Source organism: Triticum aestivum, chromosome 1D, assembly GCF_018294505.1.
Source record: "Triticum aestivum cultivar Chinese Spring chromosome 1D, IWGSC CS RefSeq v2.1, whole genome shotgun sequence".
NCBI lineage: Eukaryota > Viridiplantae > Streptophyta > Magnoliopsida > Poales > Poaceae > Triticum > Triticum aestivum.
In genome coordinates, this window is record NC_057796.1 from 462,416,114 (window position 1) to 462,433,019 (window position 16,906).

General features: G+C 47.1%; 1 protein-coding gene across 4 annotated transcripts; it reads left to right on the top strand.

The window, feature by feature from the left end:
- The first annotated feature begins 967 nt into the window (after positions 1-967).
- On the top strand, positions 968-8,736 carry LOC123182965 (oligopeptide transporter 7). Of its 4 annotated transcripts, none has more exons than XM_044595668.1 (7): positions 968-1,115; positions 1,209-1,684; positions 1,776-1,873; positions 6,303-6,872; positions 6,965-7,220; positions 7,322-7,504; positions 7,630-8,736. In XM_044595668.1, the coding sequence occupies exons 1-7, from the start codon at positions 1,013-1,015 to the stop codon at positions 8,245-8,247; spliced, it is 2,304 nt and encodes a 767-aa protein (XP_044451603.1). In that variant the 5' UTR covers positions 968-1,012; the 3' UTR covers positions 8,248-8,736. The 4 variants fall into 4 exon arrangements, with proteins under 4 accessions (XP_044451603.1, XP_044451604.1, XP_044451606.1 ...); XM_044595669.1 differs by having other exon boundaries at positions 990-1,091; XM_044595671.1 differs by having other exon boundaries at positions 997-1,091; positions 1,214-1,684.
- Positions 8,737-16,906: the final 8,170 nt, after the last annotated feature.

A 16,906-nucleotide genomic window follows, 5' to 3' on the forward strand; every position in this document is an offset into this window, starting at 1 on the left:
CGTGCCGGTGATGTGGAATCTCCAGGATCGAAATGGTTCTGATGCCAAATGTGAACTACTTTCTCTAGTAATCATTCAAACGAGTTCATCACCGTGGATCTATCCTCCCACACATGTCGGTAGCCATAGTGTCTTGGCCGAGGCCACCTACTTCTATTCTAGTTCACAACTAACCACATACACATGTATTTGAATGAGACTATTACATCCCGATTAACGGGCCCGGTCTGGGCCTGCAAGCCACTGGGGAAGAATGTGATGACGAGTGAGCCTAGGCCTTGGACCATGAGTTGAATCTTCGCCTTCGCGCTCGCCGTCTTGATCTTCAGTAACAAAACAGCTGACAAAAATAAAAGGAAACCATTGGAGATCCCGTAGAACGAAGTAGTTGCACACGCGCGGGTGGCAACCTTTCACTGCTTGAGATCCTGGTTTTGTGGGCCTTCAAACACAATGTCTGCTCAGACAAGTAACATCCACCTTTGTTGCATTTCAAAATTTGAACTTTCACTTCTTTTAAGGATCATTAATTAAGCCAATTATCTGAAAACCCACCTATAATAAAATTGAGAAAATTTCATTTCTCTCCCTAACTCGAACCCACACCTGACATTTACTTGCCCCTAATATGCTCATAATATGGAACGGAGGGAGTACATGTTGTTATGGGTGTGGGCGCTTAAAAATCTGCCCAAAGTCAAATTGTGGATTTGAACATTTTACAAAATAAAATAATATGTTAATAGCAAAGAACCTTATCGAAAGTTATCTTCCCAACAACTACACTTATGTGGTCCATTGATCCTTGATAAGCGTGCCATGTGATCCTTGGTACTCCACTGGGGGAGTAATAGTGAGAAGTGTCGCCATCAGCTATGGGGACTCGGGGAGCTTTCAGATATCAATATCTTATAATTTTCTCTCTCTTTTTTTTTGCAAAAATTCCCAGCCAAAAGGAACAAAAGCGACAAGCTTCCATAGAGCATAATTACAAGTCCCAACACTCCTAACCATGGCCTCCTCCTCCCACCAAGAAGAACTGCATGAACAAGGCCAGGAAGACGAAGAAGGGGAAGACCACGACCAGCATGGTGACCAAATCACCGCCCCACTTCGTAAGCCGGCCGAGCCACAAAATCGTCGGCTCAGTCGTTTACTGGGCGTGGACTGGCAAGACGATGGCTGACGTTGCTTAACTTCCCGTGCAGTGCAGCCATCAAGTTCGCCCGAGGAAGGAGAAGAATGGGAGGAGGCGGAGAACTCGCCGGTGGAGCAGGTGGCGCTGACGGTGCCGGTGGGAGACGACCCGTCGACGCCGGTGCTGACGTTCCGGATGTGGGTGCTCGGCGCGACCGCCTGCGTGGCGCTCTCCTTCCTCAACACCTTCTTCGGGTACCGCAAGGAGCCGCTGGAGATCACGGCCATCTCGGCGCAGGTCGCCGTGGTGCCGCTGGGCCGGCTCATGGCCGCGGCGCTGCCCGAGCGCGCCTTCTTCCGGGGCCGGCGGTGGGAGTTCACGCTCAACCCGGGGCCGTTCAACGTCAAGGAGCACGTGCTCATCACCATCTTCGCCAACGCCGGCGCCGGCAGCGTCTTCGCCATCAACCTCGTCACGGCCCTCCGGGTCTTCTACGGCAAGCCCATCTCCTTCTTGGTCTCCCTCCTCGTCGTCCTCACCAGCCAGGTTCGTAGTACTTCATAGCTGATATTCAAGGTGCCTTCAGTGGTGGAGTGGAGCATGAATGAAGTGGTACTCGGCTCGGCCATGCATGTAGGTGCTGGGGTTCGGGTGGGCGGGCATATTCCGGCGGTATCTCGTGGAGCCGGCGGCGATGTGGTGGCCGTCCAACCTTGTGCAGGTCTCCCTCTTCAGGTATCTCTGAATCTGCCATAAATTAATACCCAATAATAGATACTCCGATTAATATTATACTCCACAGTTTTCAATCAATGTCAGATTAGTAGCACTCCATTATATTACGGGATTCAATCAATGTTATCAAAGCAGCATAGTAGTACGTACTGTTGCATCATTATTCAATAAAAAGTGGAGTGGTGCACATACAGTATTATTGCTGTTTGCAAGGATATACTCCTAATTTCTTAGTATAGTATCACAGTTTCCAATCAATGTTATTGCTGTTTGCAAGGATATAATTTCTTATAAGTACGGTACCAGTGCGCCTAGCTAGATCAGCCACTGTACTACTAGTGTGGTAGCAGCATCATGCCTCACGAATTGTTGTAGTACTGTAGTAGCTAATGAATGTGTGGTCACGGAGTCATCGCGGTCTTGAATGTTAGGTAGCGGTGGCAGTGGTACCAAAAACAGAATGGTTAAAGCAAGGGAGGGCCCAAGTTGCACGTCGGCATGGAAGCTGCGCTGAATAGTAGTATTACTGTGTGAACATTCGTTTCTACTATAGACGTTACTCCAAGAGCAAAACTGGACAGAAACCGATTACCGATTCAAGAATAAAACCATTGCGGCGCTGGCTGCGGCAGCACCGGAGGGCTCTGGCATGTCACCATTTATCTGTCCCAATCCACGGCCATGGTCCTCAAATGTATAGCTGGCCAAATGGGCCGGGCCAACCAGGCCGGCCCGTGAGCACGCCCGGCACGGCCTGCCATGGGCCAGGCACGACATGAGCTAAATGGGCCGGGCCTGGCACACGGCACGCACTGGGCCGTGCTTGGGCTGCTAGGTGGAGCACGCGGGCCGGCACGACACGGCCCGATTGTCCTTTTTAATTTTTTTATAAATCTCTATATGGCCCAACAGGTAAAATAAGCTAAAAATGCCCAGTGCGCCAAATAGCAGGCAGACTAGTGGGCTTGGCGTGCCAGTGGGCCGGCTCGATTAGCAGCTGGGCCATGCCTGGGCTGCAGGCTGCAGCACGCGGGCCGGCACGGCACGGCCCGTCCTGTATAATAATCGTGCCTCGGCGGGCCGGGCCGGGCCAGGCACGATTAGAATGGGTCGTGTCGTGCCGGGCCGGGCCGGCCCGTTTGGCCAACTATGCTCAAATGTCTGCCCCAAATTCCTACAACGTAGATCAACATGCAGCATATAAAACATTGTAGATATAGATAGGGGATTAAGTTACAATCTGGTCCAAAAGAGCCGCCGGAGTTCATCACTCAAGTTACTCAACTAAAACAGTTTGATTAAAAGTAACTAAACAAAGAGAGCTGCCGGAGTTCACCACTTCCTCGCCGGCCGCTTCCCCTTGAGGTCTCGGGAGCGCGGGTTGTCCTCGCGTAGGCGTCGACGGCAAGCGGAGCGTCATCATTGGTGGCGTCGTTGTCCAAGGAGGAGGAAATGATACTGCCATGCAATCGGTGTCACTGGCACGCTCCCTCGCGAGCCATGCGGCTTTCTCTGGCGCACGGGGAGGGGTAGGTGTCGGGCGCCACTGGTCGCCCTGGCGCCAGACCGGGAAAGGCACGGACGGACCTAGTTGTGTGGCCACAGGCCGGCACGGAGCTGTAGCTGCCCAGCCGGGCCGCCGGGGAGGAGGAGCCTGCGCCCGAGCCCATCCACGAGAGGCAAAGGGTAATGCGGAGCGTGAGATCCTAGTTGCCCGGCACAGATGAGCTCGAGGAGTCCCTCACAAGCATCGGCTGGCCGATCTCGTCGAAATCGCTGTCGAATTTGTTCCCAGCCTGGCGAAGTGGAGGGTCGAGGAGATGATAGTGGAGTTGAGAGGTCGAGAGAGTGAGGTTTGACAAGGTTTGGGAATCCGGGGTGGGGTATTTGTGGGGACATGAGCCGCGACAGTGTGGGCGAGAATGGGCTGGTGCGACGTGGCGGCGATGTCCAGGGGCATCCGGTCCACCCCATATCACACTTTATTTGTCCCAATCCACAGTCATGGTCCTCAAATGTCTGCCCCAAATCCCTACAAAAGCGTGCAGATCGACATGCAACATATAAAATAAAACATTGTAATCTGACATAGATAGGGGATTAAGTTACAATCCGGTCCGAAAGAGCCGCCGGAGTTCATCACTTAACTAAAACACTTTGATTAAAAGTAATTAATAAGAGAGAGCCGTCGGAGTTCACCACTTCCTCGCCGGTCGCTTCCCCTTGAGGTCTCGGGAGCGCCGGTTGTCCTCGATGGGCGGAGCGTCATCATTGGTGGTGTCGTTGTCCTAGGAGGAGGAGATGATACTGCCATGCAATCGGTGGCACGGGCATGCTCCCTCGCGAGCCATGCGGCTTTCTCCGGTGCAAGGGAGGGGCAGGTGTCGGGCGCCACTGTTCGCCATGCCGCCTTACCGAGAAAGGCACAGATGGACCTAGTTGTGCGGCCACAGGCTGACATAGAGTTGTAGCTGCCCACCCGGGCCACCGGGGAGGAGGCAAGGGGCAATGCGGAGCGTGAGATCCTAGTTGCCCGACGCAGGAGAGCTCGAGGAGTCCATCACCAGCGTCGGCCGGTCGATCTCGTCGGAATCGCTATCGGATCTGTTCCCGGCCATGGTGGAGGGGGGGTAGAGGAGGGGGAGGAGACGATAGTGGAGTTGAGAGGTCGAGAGAGTGAGGTTTGACAAGGGTTTGGGACATGGGTTGCGACAATGTGGGTGAGAATGGGCTGGTGCGACGTGGCGGCGATGTCCAGGGGCATTCGGTCCACCCCCATATCGCCCCAATATGGGCTTGGTATGGGATGTGCCAGGCAGTCTTGACGTTTAGCCAGCGTTTGCCATGTCCGGTTGGTTGTGTTTCGCTATCGGGTAGTGACCGGGCATGCCGCTTGGGCAGTTGAAGTGGATATGGGGGCTCCGGTTGTAGATGGTCTTACATCAGCGCATGTCGACATGTGCAAATTACACAAGACAGAACCGGAAGGGTGTCCAATTATCCTGAGTACTCCCTCCGTCCCATAATGTAAGACGTTGGACGGAGGGAGTAAATAAGAAGACCGCCAATCAGCCACCAGGTATTAGCTCTGAATCCGTGATAATTTAATACCCAGTAACAAATACTCCTATAACATCAAACAGAGTGTCACAGTTTTTAATGTTATCAGAGTAGCATCATATACTGTTGCATCCTTATTCAATAAAGGGGTGCATGTTATTGCAGTTTGCGAGCATATAATTTCTTAGATCAGCCAACTCTACAGGGTCGTAGCATCATGCTTGACGAATTGTTCTAGCTAATCATTGTGTGGTAGCGGGTGGTCATGGAGTCGTCGCAGCCTTGAATGTTAGGTAGTGTTAGTGGTACCACAAGCAGAATGATTGCAAGCGGCCAAGTTGCACGTCGCCGTGGAAGCTCGCTGAATAGTATCACTGTGTGAACATTCGATTCTATCACTTTCCTGTCACTTAGACACTGACATGAAATTAACGCTGTCACAGAAAGTAGATGTCAACATAATATTGCCTTACAAAACTTCTGCATCGAGCTACCAAAATGGACAGAAATCAATTACCTATTCGATAATAAAACCATTGCGGAGCTTTGTTGGGGCTAAACCGGGCCATGGCCCGCCCAGGTTTTTCACAATTTTTAGTGTAAGAAGATCATTGAAACAAGGTGTAATAAGGTAAATATTAGTATCTTCCCAGTAACTTTTTTGTTAACATATCGGATGAAAATTCAATGAGAACAAAAGCTATTGAGTATTCACAAATGTCTAAAAAAAATGTGATCTTGTTTAGTCTGGCCCGCGCAACTTTTTCTTTCAAGCTCCGCCAATGGTTCTGGCAAACTCTAATATCAATCAGTGCAGGTGCAAATTGCACAAGACAGAACCAGAAGGGTGTCCAGTTATCCTGAGTAAATAAGAAGACCGCCGATCAGCCTCCATGTAAAAGAAAGAAAGTTAAAAAGAAAAACAGAATAATCTATTACCACTTCCAAGATTCTGTGAAGCTCACTACAATAATTTTACCAAGGGGCAAAAATAGGAAGTTAGAACGCAAGTCAGGATTAGATTGCAGTAAATCCAAAGATTCAATTACCTACTGTATTTTTATGACCAAAATGCAGCCTTGTGCTTTTACCAGTTCCGCCTGAACTGAGGCCCACAATTCGTAAATGCATGGATAAATTTGTGACTTCAGAAATTAGCAAGCACCCTCATCAAAACAGAAACCTTACATGTTTATCAAGATAGTCGTAAATACCGCCTCGGAAAAATTCAGCACTTTGTCAGCAAATTTTTTACAGTTTGTTGAAATGAAACTTCTACCAACTAATAAGAAAATAGAATGAGTACTACTGATGTGTTTATGAACAAGTAACTTACAGATTCATGAATCATGATACATATGCTGATCAGGGCACTTCATGAGAAGGAACGAAGGCGCAAAGGCGGCATGACGCGCACTCAATTCTTCATGGTGGCATTCGCGTGCAGTTTTGCCTACTACATCTTCCCAGGCTACCTGTTTGAGATGCTCACTTCCATTTCCTGGATCTGTTGGATCTTCCCCGCCTCTGTAGTCGCTCAACAGCTTGGCTCAGGCCTCCACGGCCTTGGCATAGGTGCAATTGGGCTTGACTGGTCATCCATCTCCTCGTACCTCGGAAGCCCTCTCGCTAGCCCCTTGTTTGCCACTGCCAACATTGCCGTGGGCTTCTTCATCTACATTTATCTAGTCACGCCCATCGCCTACTGGTTCAACGTCTACAAGGCGCGGAACTTCCCCATCTTTTCAGATGGTCTCTTTACGGCGACTGGTCAGAAATACAACATCTCTAGTATTGTGGATTCCGAGTTCCACTTCGATGCAAATGCCTATGAGAAGAATGGGCCACTATACATAAGCACATTCTTTGCTGTCAGCTATGGTCTTGGTTTTGCTTGCCTGACCGCAACGATTGTCCATGTTATCCTTTTCCATGGAAGGTACGTAATTTCACTATCTGCTTCCTTTGTCCTTTGAGCAAAAGTAGCTAGATATGCGACTAAACTTGCAATGTGTACTTGTGTCCGTCCAGTGAAATTTGGCAGTTAAGCAAATCAGCTTTCCAGGATAGAAAGATGGATGTACACACAAAGCTTATGAGGAGATACAGGCAGGTCCCTGAATGGTGGTTTATTTGCATCCTTGTCGCCAGTGCTGCAATCACCGTGTTCACTTGTGAGTACTACATTGAGCAACTTCAGTTACCCTGGTGGGGGATACTGCTTGCATGTGCCCTTTCCATTTTCTACACCCTTCCAATTGGAATCATCACAGCAACAACCAACCAGGTATGGATCCAAACTTGAACACACATGGATCCTATATGTCCTGCAGCTCTAGCTAGGAGCAGCTAGCAGTTTAGCTATTTATTTTTATATCATATTGACAGACTCCAGGTTTGAATATCATCACGGAGTACATCATGGGTTACTTATATCCTGGACGACCTGTTGCAAACATGTGTTTCAAGGTATATGGCCACGTTGCCCCTCGTCAAGCTCTAGCATTTCTGCAAGATTTTAAGTTGGGCCACTACATGAAGATTCCCCCAAGGACCATGTTTATGGCTCAGGTCAGCTACTACACTAGTCACATGAACAACGACCGTTACTTGTCCAAGATAATCACATTTATATTTTCCCCATTGTATCAATTGTACGTGTCCCTAGCTAAAAGTGAAGTTATTGAAAATAACAGGTTGTAGGCACTTTGATATCAGCATTTGTGTACCTTGGAACAGCATGGTGGATGATGGACACAATCCCCAATATGTGCAACACCGAGCTCCTCCCAGCAGGCAGCCCTTGGACCTGCCCTTACGATCATTTATTCTACGATGCATCAGTCATATGGGGCCTTATCAGCCCACGCAGAATATTCGGTGATTTGGGAACTTACTCTGCTGTGAACTGGTTCTTTTTGGGCGGTGCCATTGCTCCCCTCCTTGTCTGGCTTGCACACAAGGCATTCCCAGGCCAAAAATGGATCTTACTTGTCAATATGCCTGTGCTGCTTGGTGGAATCAGTCATATGCCTCCTGCCACTGCAGTCAACTACACGGCGTGGATATGCGTTGCATTTTTGTCAGGTTATGTGGTCTATAAGTACCGACATAACTGGTGGAAGAGACACAATTACCTTCTTTCAGGTGCCCTTGATTCTGGTTTGGCATTCATGGCTGTCTTGATATATTTATGCCTGGAACTAGATAACATCACTTTGAACTGGTGGGGCAATGTCTCAGATGGATGTCCTCTGGCTTCTTGCCCCACTGCAAAGGGTATAATTGTACATGGTTGTCCGGTGCATAATTGAGAATATTCTCATGCATCCACGGCAGGCCTGAGGATAAAATTGAGAGCAAGAAAAGATGAATGAGGGCTCCAGGGATGAGAGATTTTGCATGGTATTCTCCTTTGTATATAAAGATTTAGAACATTCACTAAAGGTCTGCATTTAGAAAGAATAAAGAAGAAATTGCTTTCAGGTGCCCTTGATGCTGCTTTGGCTTTAATGGTCGTCTCAATCTATTTATACATAGGAATAGAGAACATCAGTTTAGATTGGTGGGGAAATGGTTTGGATGGCGTCTTGCCCCACTGCAAAGGCATAACTATAGAAGAATACCCGGCACATAACTAAGAATCTTCTCGTCCATGGTGGGGGATAAAAAACTGAATTGTCTTAACGATCTGTTTGGATGTCTGTATTGGGGGGCTCCGTATTGAATTGGTTGTAATACCAAATCAGCAATGAAACTGTCATGGGCATGAATACAAATTAATTGTTTAGATGTTCACTGAATTGGCCGATCGAGTCTTAGTGAGGCTTTAATGCCAATCTTGTTTGGATGGCAAACTTTGTAATTGCGTAGTAACATCAGTATGAAGATGATGCATTGCACATTTCACTTGCTAAAAGCCAGGTACCCAAATTCGAATAATTCGAGCAGAAAACATTGCCTTGCACAATTATTCAGACAAACAAAAACAAAATTGGATACAGGTAGAAGGCTGCAATTTGCATCAGAAAAATCAACTGTTCTACGGCAAATATTAAAATCTATCACTTCCAATTATTATCTACTCCCTCCGTTCCTAAATATAAGTTTTTTTAGACATTTCAAATGGACTACAACATACAGATGTATGTAGACATATTTTAGAGTGTAGATTCACTCATTTTGCTGGATGTAGTCACTTGTTGGAATCTCTAAAAAGACTTATATTTGGGAATGGAGGGAGTAGATATGAGGTATGTAGCAGTGCATTCAGTTCAGGGTGATAGCAGAATGTGCACCACTGATGATAGGAGGTAACCAGTGGCGTGGGGGCTCAATGTTAACGGTGTGAAGAAAAAGGCACTAACTCTCAGTTTTTTAGTTCAAATAAGGTTTAAATTTTGATGTGAGGCTAGGCTGAATATGAGTAATTTTTTCCCAATTTTGGAGGGGGGGCTCGAGCCTATGGAAGCACCCCCCTCCCCCTACATTCACCACTGGAGGTAACGATAATACAGTTCTGCAAGCTTGCTGTATGAGTCTCGCCTTTTATAACAAAACCATACGCCTTGGATGCAAAATACGAGAAATGCAACCATAATACCATGAAATTGGTTTACTTGTTGCCATCATATATAACTGGGTAATAAACTGGAGTTGTCAATTTTATGCAATAATTTCTTCATCTTCATGTCTGACTGCCAAAAGAAAGTGTAAGCTATGAGTGACCAACTATATATACAGAGAGAGTATTTAAGGGAAATCAGAACTCAACACCAAGGGTATAGAACTTCAGAAAATTATACTCCCTCCATCCGGAAATACTTGTCGGATCCATTCCTCCGACAAGTATTTCCGGACGGAGGGAGTAGTTCCCACGTTCACAGGTAAGAAAATTAACTGAGGCAACGACACTAACCTGTGGCATAGCTACTTACTCTGCAGAGATCCATCAATGCATCCGCTCTGAACTTTTGCTCCTGAACCAATGCTGGGCAGAGGACGAACGGGAGGCCGGGAAGGGGAAGAAGGGGCAGATAAGGAGATGGGGATCCGGCGGCAGTGCACAGCCGGAGGAGATGGGACCCGGCGTCGGGGAGGGACGCTACGGCCAGAGGAGATGGGATCCGGCGGCGGGCATGCAGGGCCAGGGAGTGCCGCGGCGGCCAGAGGAGAAGATTTGTTTTTCTTTTTTCTTTTTTGGAGGGCCAGAGGAGGAGATGGGAGTCAATTCCAACGAAATCGGACCGGGGAAACTCCGTAACTAGACACTTAGGAAGGTGCTTAGAAAAATAAATTGAGCTTTTTTTAAATACCGGTGCCTATTTCTACAGAAGAGACACTTAATCAAGTGTCTGTTCTGTATAAATAAGTACCGGTGCTTCAGAAAAGTCTGGTTTATTTCTCTAAGCACCTTGCATTGTACAAGGCCTAACGAAGTATCTATTTTCTGTTTTGTGTTTTGTCTTTCAATTTTTTTATGCTTTTCTCATTTTTGGTTCTTTTTTTTATGCTTGTTTTTGTTTTGCATTTTCCTTTTTTCTTTCATTTTCATTTTGCGAACATCTTTCCAAATTCATGAATATATTTTTTGAAATCGTGAAGATTTTTTTAATTTGTGAACAATTTGTGAAATTGCGGAATATTGTTGAAATTATTCAACATTTGTCCGAATCGGCAAACATTTTTAGAACCAATATTTCTTGAAATCTGGAAATATTTTTCAAAATTCATGAATTTTTTTGACAATTTTTTTGAAAATGCATGAACATTTTTCGAATCAACGGACATTTTTTGAATCAATGAAATTTTTGTAATTCAAGACTTTTATTCTCTTAGTGAACAATTTTTATTATTTTAGTGAACATTTTTTAAAAGATCATGAATATTTTTTAATGTACCCGAACATATTTTTAGTACCACGAACATTTTTCAAAATCTTGCACATTTTTTGAATATGCGATCATTTTGAAAACAATCCACAAAAATTTTATAATTTCGTGAACATTTTTTGAATCCAAACATTTTTTTGTTTGTTTCGATGAAATAGTATTGGATGAAAGTATGAAACATACATGATAGAAATGTATGAATGAGAGAGAAAGAAACTATCATGAGCAGGAAAAAATGCAGCGAATGAGCGGGAGTTGGGCCAACCCATGTAACGATGCCAGACTCCCCCATGTTGTGTGTTTCATCGTCTTTTGACGCGCAGGTCGCCAAATAGGAGGACCCTCCATAACACGGAAGGGGAGAGCGCGTAATAGCGAATTCACTTATGTATTTGGGCCCATTTCCATTCGACGTTTTGGTGCGCATCAAATTCGACGTTTTGGTGTACAATATAGGAGTCCAGTACAGACATAAAGAGCATGAAAAGATTGTAGGGATGAAAATTTTCACTGTTTCATGGCATTCAAATGTAAAAAAATATTTAAAGCTTTCAAATATCAAGGCGAAGGGATTTAAAGGTCTAAATGCATGGCATAAAGAAGAAAGAAGAGGATGCAGCTAGGCTTCATTGAATGTTCTGTGGAAGAGGGCACACGGGAACAAGCGCGAGGCGTAGAGTTAATAGCATAAAACTACCATAGTTGGGGTTAGGTTTTCAAAAGACTACCTTTTTTTAACCTAACATGGTTTTTATTCGCTGTTTAAAAGAACTACCATGTTGCATTGATTATTGTGTTGGTTAACTTTAATCGCGATTATGACAGATCGGGTCCACACGTTAGACCTGATGTGGCATACAACTTAGAGGTGTTTATTTGATCGTATGTTTGGCATTATGACAAGATGGGCCCACATGTCATCATTAACACTCTTCTCTCTCAAGCTTATTTCATCGCAAGCATTTCATCAAATAGTACACATGCGCACATCTGCCGGAGTCGGAACAGTGCAAGTCGAGGCGTGCTCGACGACGACAGCCACAATCATGTCCACCACAGCAAGGGCCATGCTCATGCCAGGGTGGCCAGCAAGGCCAAGGCGCAGCCGGCACGTGACGGCAGTGCCTGGTGGCAGTCAAAGCATGCCTTCGAGCTCCGTTGCGTGGACCACTAGCTCCCAGGCCGGCGGTTCAGGTGAAAGAACATGCGGTGCCCCCATGTTTGGTTTTGGTAATTGATGACAATCTCTATGGACTAATGGTTGCCTTGAGTTATATTTGAAGGATTTGTCCATAGGCATTTCTTGAAGTTCATGTGTTGGTTTCAAGGAGTTTATGTGGTGACCAAGGTGTTATTAAGGAATTATCCAAAGATTGGTCATGTGAGAGTTGAGCTTATTGCAAGCATGTCTTGGAGAAGAAGATTGTGTGATCATTCATGTATATCTTCAAGACATCATCCAAATGAAGAGAGTTGAAAAGATTCATGGTTGATCAAGACTAAGTCAAGAGTGAATCAACTTGATCAACTCACAAAGCGTAGAAGATGTACCGAGAGGGATCAAGCGATCCCATGGTGTGGTGAGCATTGTCAATTACGCTTTGTGTACTAACCCATGATCTTCGTGAGAGTTCTTTGTGGGGTTAGGTTGCGGTGTGCAAGTTCAAGTGAAGCATCATGAAGAGATCAAATGCTTGAAGCTTGCCGTCCATTGTGGTGACAATGGACTTGTGAAGATGTTGCGGTGTGCAAGTTCAAGTGAAGCATCATGAAGAGATCAAATGCTTGAAGCTTGCCGTCCATTGTGGTGACAATGGACTTGTGAAGATGTGCGGAAGAGTGGCTCACCCATAGTGGAGCATGGGGGAGCAATCAACTAGTCTTCATCGAGCCAACGCAACCAAGAAAGGTGGTCCAACTTGAGGGAGTCAAGATCGTCATCATCTAGCTCAAGTGGACCATGTGCAAGGCAAAGGTTTGCTCTTGATAGGTTTTCTATTTTACCGGTCTCATGATGGTAGGTGGGAGACCGGGTTATAGGATCGATTGCCGTACTATCAAGGGGGGCTCTCGATGAGTAGCTTGATCGTATCGTTCATAGAGAGCTCAAACCATTGCATCCTTGCATCATCTTTATTGGTTCTTGTTTGGTTCTTCTCTTTGTGAGTTTTGGAGCTTATGGTCATCTTGATGACAAGCTCGAGTTCATCGAAAACGGAGTTCACTCGCATCTTCTATGATATTTTCGATGTTGGAGGTTATGCTGGTTCTTCTCGGTTGGAGGTTTCACTCCTCTATTTGTTGGAATACCTCCCCTGCCTCTTCTTACTATAACCAACAAGCTTGAGTTTGCTCAATTCGGAGCTCATATGCAGAAGTTATGGCAGTTTTGGTTTCCTAGCGGTAGTACCGCGGGCCGGAGCGGTAGTACCGCTTGGGTGCTACAAGCGGTAGTACCGCTCCTGAGCGGTAGTACCGCTGGTAGCCCCCAGCCGTAGTACCGCTGCGGTCTCGTGCTAGTACCGCCTCGATTCGAGGGGTCTTTTTTTCGTGTCGGGTTTTACGGTACTAGCCACGGCAGTGGGGGCCGTTGTACCGCTCGTATGCGGTAGTACCGCCCTGCCACCGCGGTAGTACCGCTCTGGGCCCAGCGGCAGTACCGCGAGGGGGAGCAGTAGTACCGCTTATAGGGGCAAGCGGTAGTACCGCTGGCCAAGCGGTAGTACCGCTCTCTGCGGGGCTGAAGTGGGGGTAACGGTTGGATTGTTCCCCCCACTATATAAGGGGGTCTTCTTCCCCATTCAACCTCATCCTTTGAGCTCGTGTTCTTCCCCCATTGTTGACCTTCTTCGAGCTTGCTAACTCTCGATCCCTCCATGAATTCTTGCTAGTTTTTGAGGGAAAAGAGAGAGGAGATCTAGATCCACATTTCCACCAATCACTTTCTCCTCTATGTGAGGGGAACCCATTGGATCTAGATCTTAGAGTTCTTGGTGTTATCCTTCTTGTTGTTCCTCTCATTTTCCTCCCTAGCATTAGTTGCTTCGGTGGGATTTGAGAGAGAAGGACTTGGGCACTCCGTGTGCCCTTGCCATTGCATTTGGTGCATCGGTTTGAGTTCTCCACGGTGATACGTGGAAGTTACAAGTTGAGAAGCTTATTACTCTTGGGTGCTTGGTACCCTTGAGCTTGTTCCTCTTCGGTGCTTGGGCACCCTAGACGGTTGGTGGTGTTCGGAGCTCAATCATTGTGGTGTAAAGCTCCGGGCAAGCGTCGGGGTCTCCAATTAGGTTGTGGAGATTGCCCCGAGCAATTTGACGGGTTCCGGTGACCGCCCCCAAGGGTTGCCAAAGTGTACGGGTTCGGTGACCGCCCCCAAGGGTTGCCATTTGTACGGGTTCGGTGACCGCCCTCAAGGGTCCCTTAGTGGAATCACGGCATCTTGCATTGTGCGAGGGCGTGAGGAGATTACGGTGGCCCTAGTGGCTTCTTGGGGAGCATTGTGCCTCCACACCGCTCCAAACGGAGATTAGCATCCGCAAGGGTGTGAACTTCGGGATACATCATCGTCTCGCGTGCCTCGGTTATCTCTTACCCGAGCCCTTTACTTATGCACTTTACTTTGTGATAGCCATATTGTTTCTTGTTATATATCTTGCTATCACCTAGTTGTTAATCTTGCTTAGCATAAGTTGTTGGTGCACATAGGTGAGCCCAGTTGTTGTAGGTTTTGTGCTTGACAAATTAACCGCTAGGTTTATTCCGCATTTGTTCAAGCCTAAACCGTAATTATTTTAAAGCGCCTATTCACCCCCCCCTCTAGGCGACATCCACGATCTTTCATCAGGGATAAGCATGACTGGCGGTGGAGGTTGGCGAGGCATCACGGGTGAATGGCAAGGGCAGTGGTGCCACCACCAACTGGCACGGCCTCAGCCTGGCACGAGAGGAAGGCCGAGGTCGTCCATGGCGGCGTTAGTGAGATGGGAGAGAAAGGGGGAGGGGGTGAGAGGGAAAAGATAAGAGGCTGAGCGGAGGGGCACCAAGTTAGCAACGCCCACGAGGCCATGCTAGTTTTTATTATACCACCTTTATATACCTATTATTTTTGGACCAACTGTTGGGGAACGTAGTAATTTCAAAAAAATTCCTACGCACACGCAAGATCATGATGATGCATAGCAACGAGAGGGGAGAGTGTTGTCTGCGTACCCTCGTAGATCGTAAGCGGAAGTGTTATAACAACGCGGTTGATGTAGTCGTACGTCTTCACGATCGACCGATCCTCAGCACCGAACGTACGACACCTCCGCGTTCAGCTCGGTGACGTCCCGCGAACTCACGATCCAGTAGAGCTTCCGGGAAGAGCTTCGTCAGCACGACGATGTGGTGACAGTGATGACGATGATACCGACGCAGGGTTTCGCCTAAGCACCGCTACGATATGACTGAGGTGGATTATGGTGGAGGGGGGCCCCTCACACGGCTAAGAGATCAATAATCAATTGTTGTGTCTTGGGGTGCACCCTGCCCCCGTATATAAAGGAGCTAGGGGGAGGCGGCCGGCCAAGGAGGAGGGCGCGCCAAGGGGGGAGTCCTACTCCCACCGTGGGTAGGACTCCGTCTTTCCTAGTAGGAGTAGGAGAAGGGGGAAGGGAAGGAGAGAGGAGGAAGGAAAGGGGGGCGCCGCCCCCCCCCTCCTTGTCCAATCCGGACTAGAGGGGGATGGGGCACGCGGCCTGCCCTGGCCGCCCCTCCTCTTCTCCACTAAGGCCCAATAGGCCCATTACACTCCCCGGGGGGTTCCGGTAACCCCCCGGTACTCCGGTATATGTCTGAAACCTCCTGAAACACTTCCGGTGTCCGAACATAGTCGTCCAATATATCGATCTTTACGTCTCGACCATTTCGAGACTCCTTGTCATGTCCGTGATCATATCCGCGACTTCGAACTACCTTCGGTACATCAAAACACAAAAACTCATAATACCGATCGTCACAAAACTTTAAGCGTGCGGACCCTACGGGTTCGAGAACTATGTAGACATGACCGAGACATGTCTCCGGTCAATAATCAATAGCGGAACCTGAATGCTCATATCGGTTCCTACATATTCTACGAAGATCTTTATCGGTCAAACCGCATAACAGCATACGTTGTTCCCTTTGTCATCGGTATGTTACTTGCCCGAGATTCGATTGTCGGTATCTCAATACCTAGATCAATCTCGTTACCGGCAAGTCTCTTTACTCGTTCGGTAATGCATCATCCCGCAACTAACTCATTAGTCACATTGCTTGCAAGGCTTATTGTGATGTGCATTACCGAGAGGGCCTAGAGATACCTCTCCGACAATCGAAGTGACAAATCCTAATCTCGATCTATGCCAACTCAACAAACACCATCGGAGACACCTGTAGAGCACCTTTATAATCACCCAGTTACATTGTGACGTTTGGTAGCACACAAAGTGTTCTTCCGGTATTCGGGAGTTGCATAATCTCATAGTCACATGAACATGTATAAGTCATGGAGAAAGCAATAGTAGTAAACTAAACGATCAAGTGCTAAGCTAACGGAATGGGTCAAGTCAATCACATCATTCTCCTAATGATGTGATCCCGTTAATCAAATGACAACTCATGTCCATGGCTAGGAAACTCAACCATCTTTGATTAACGAGCTAGTCAAGTAGAGGCATACTAGTGACACTATGTTTGTCTACGTATTCACACATGTATTATGTTTCCGGTTAATACAATTCTAGCATGAATAATAAACATTTATCATGATATGAGGAAATAAATAATAACTTTATTATTGCCTCCAGGGCATATTTCCTTCAGTCTCCCACTTGCACTAGAGTCAATAATCTAGATTACACAGTAATGATTCTAACACCCATGGAGTCTTGGTGTTGATCATGTTTTGCTCGTGGAAGAGGCTTAGTCAACGGGTCTGCAACATTCAGATCCGTATGTATCTTGCCAATCTCTATGTCTCCCACCTGTACTTGATCCCGGATGGAATTGAAGCGTCTCTTGATGTGCTTGGTTCTCTTGTGAAATCTGGATTCCTTTG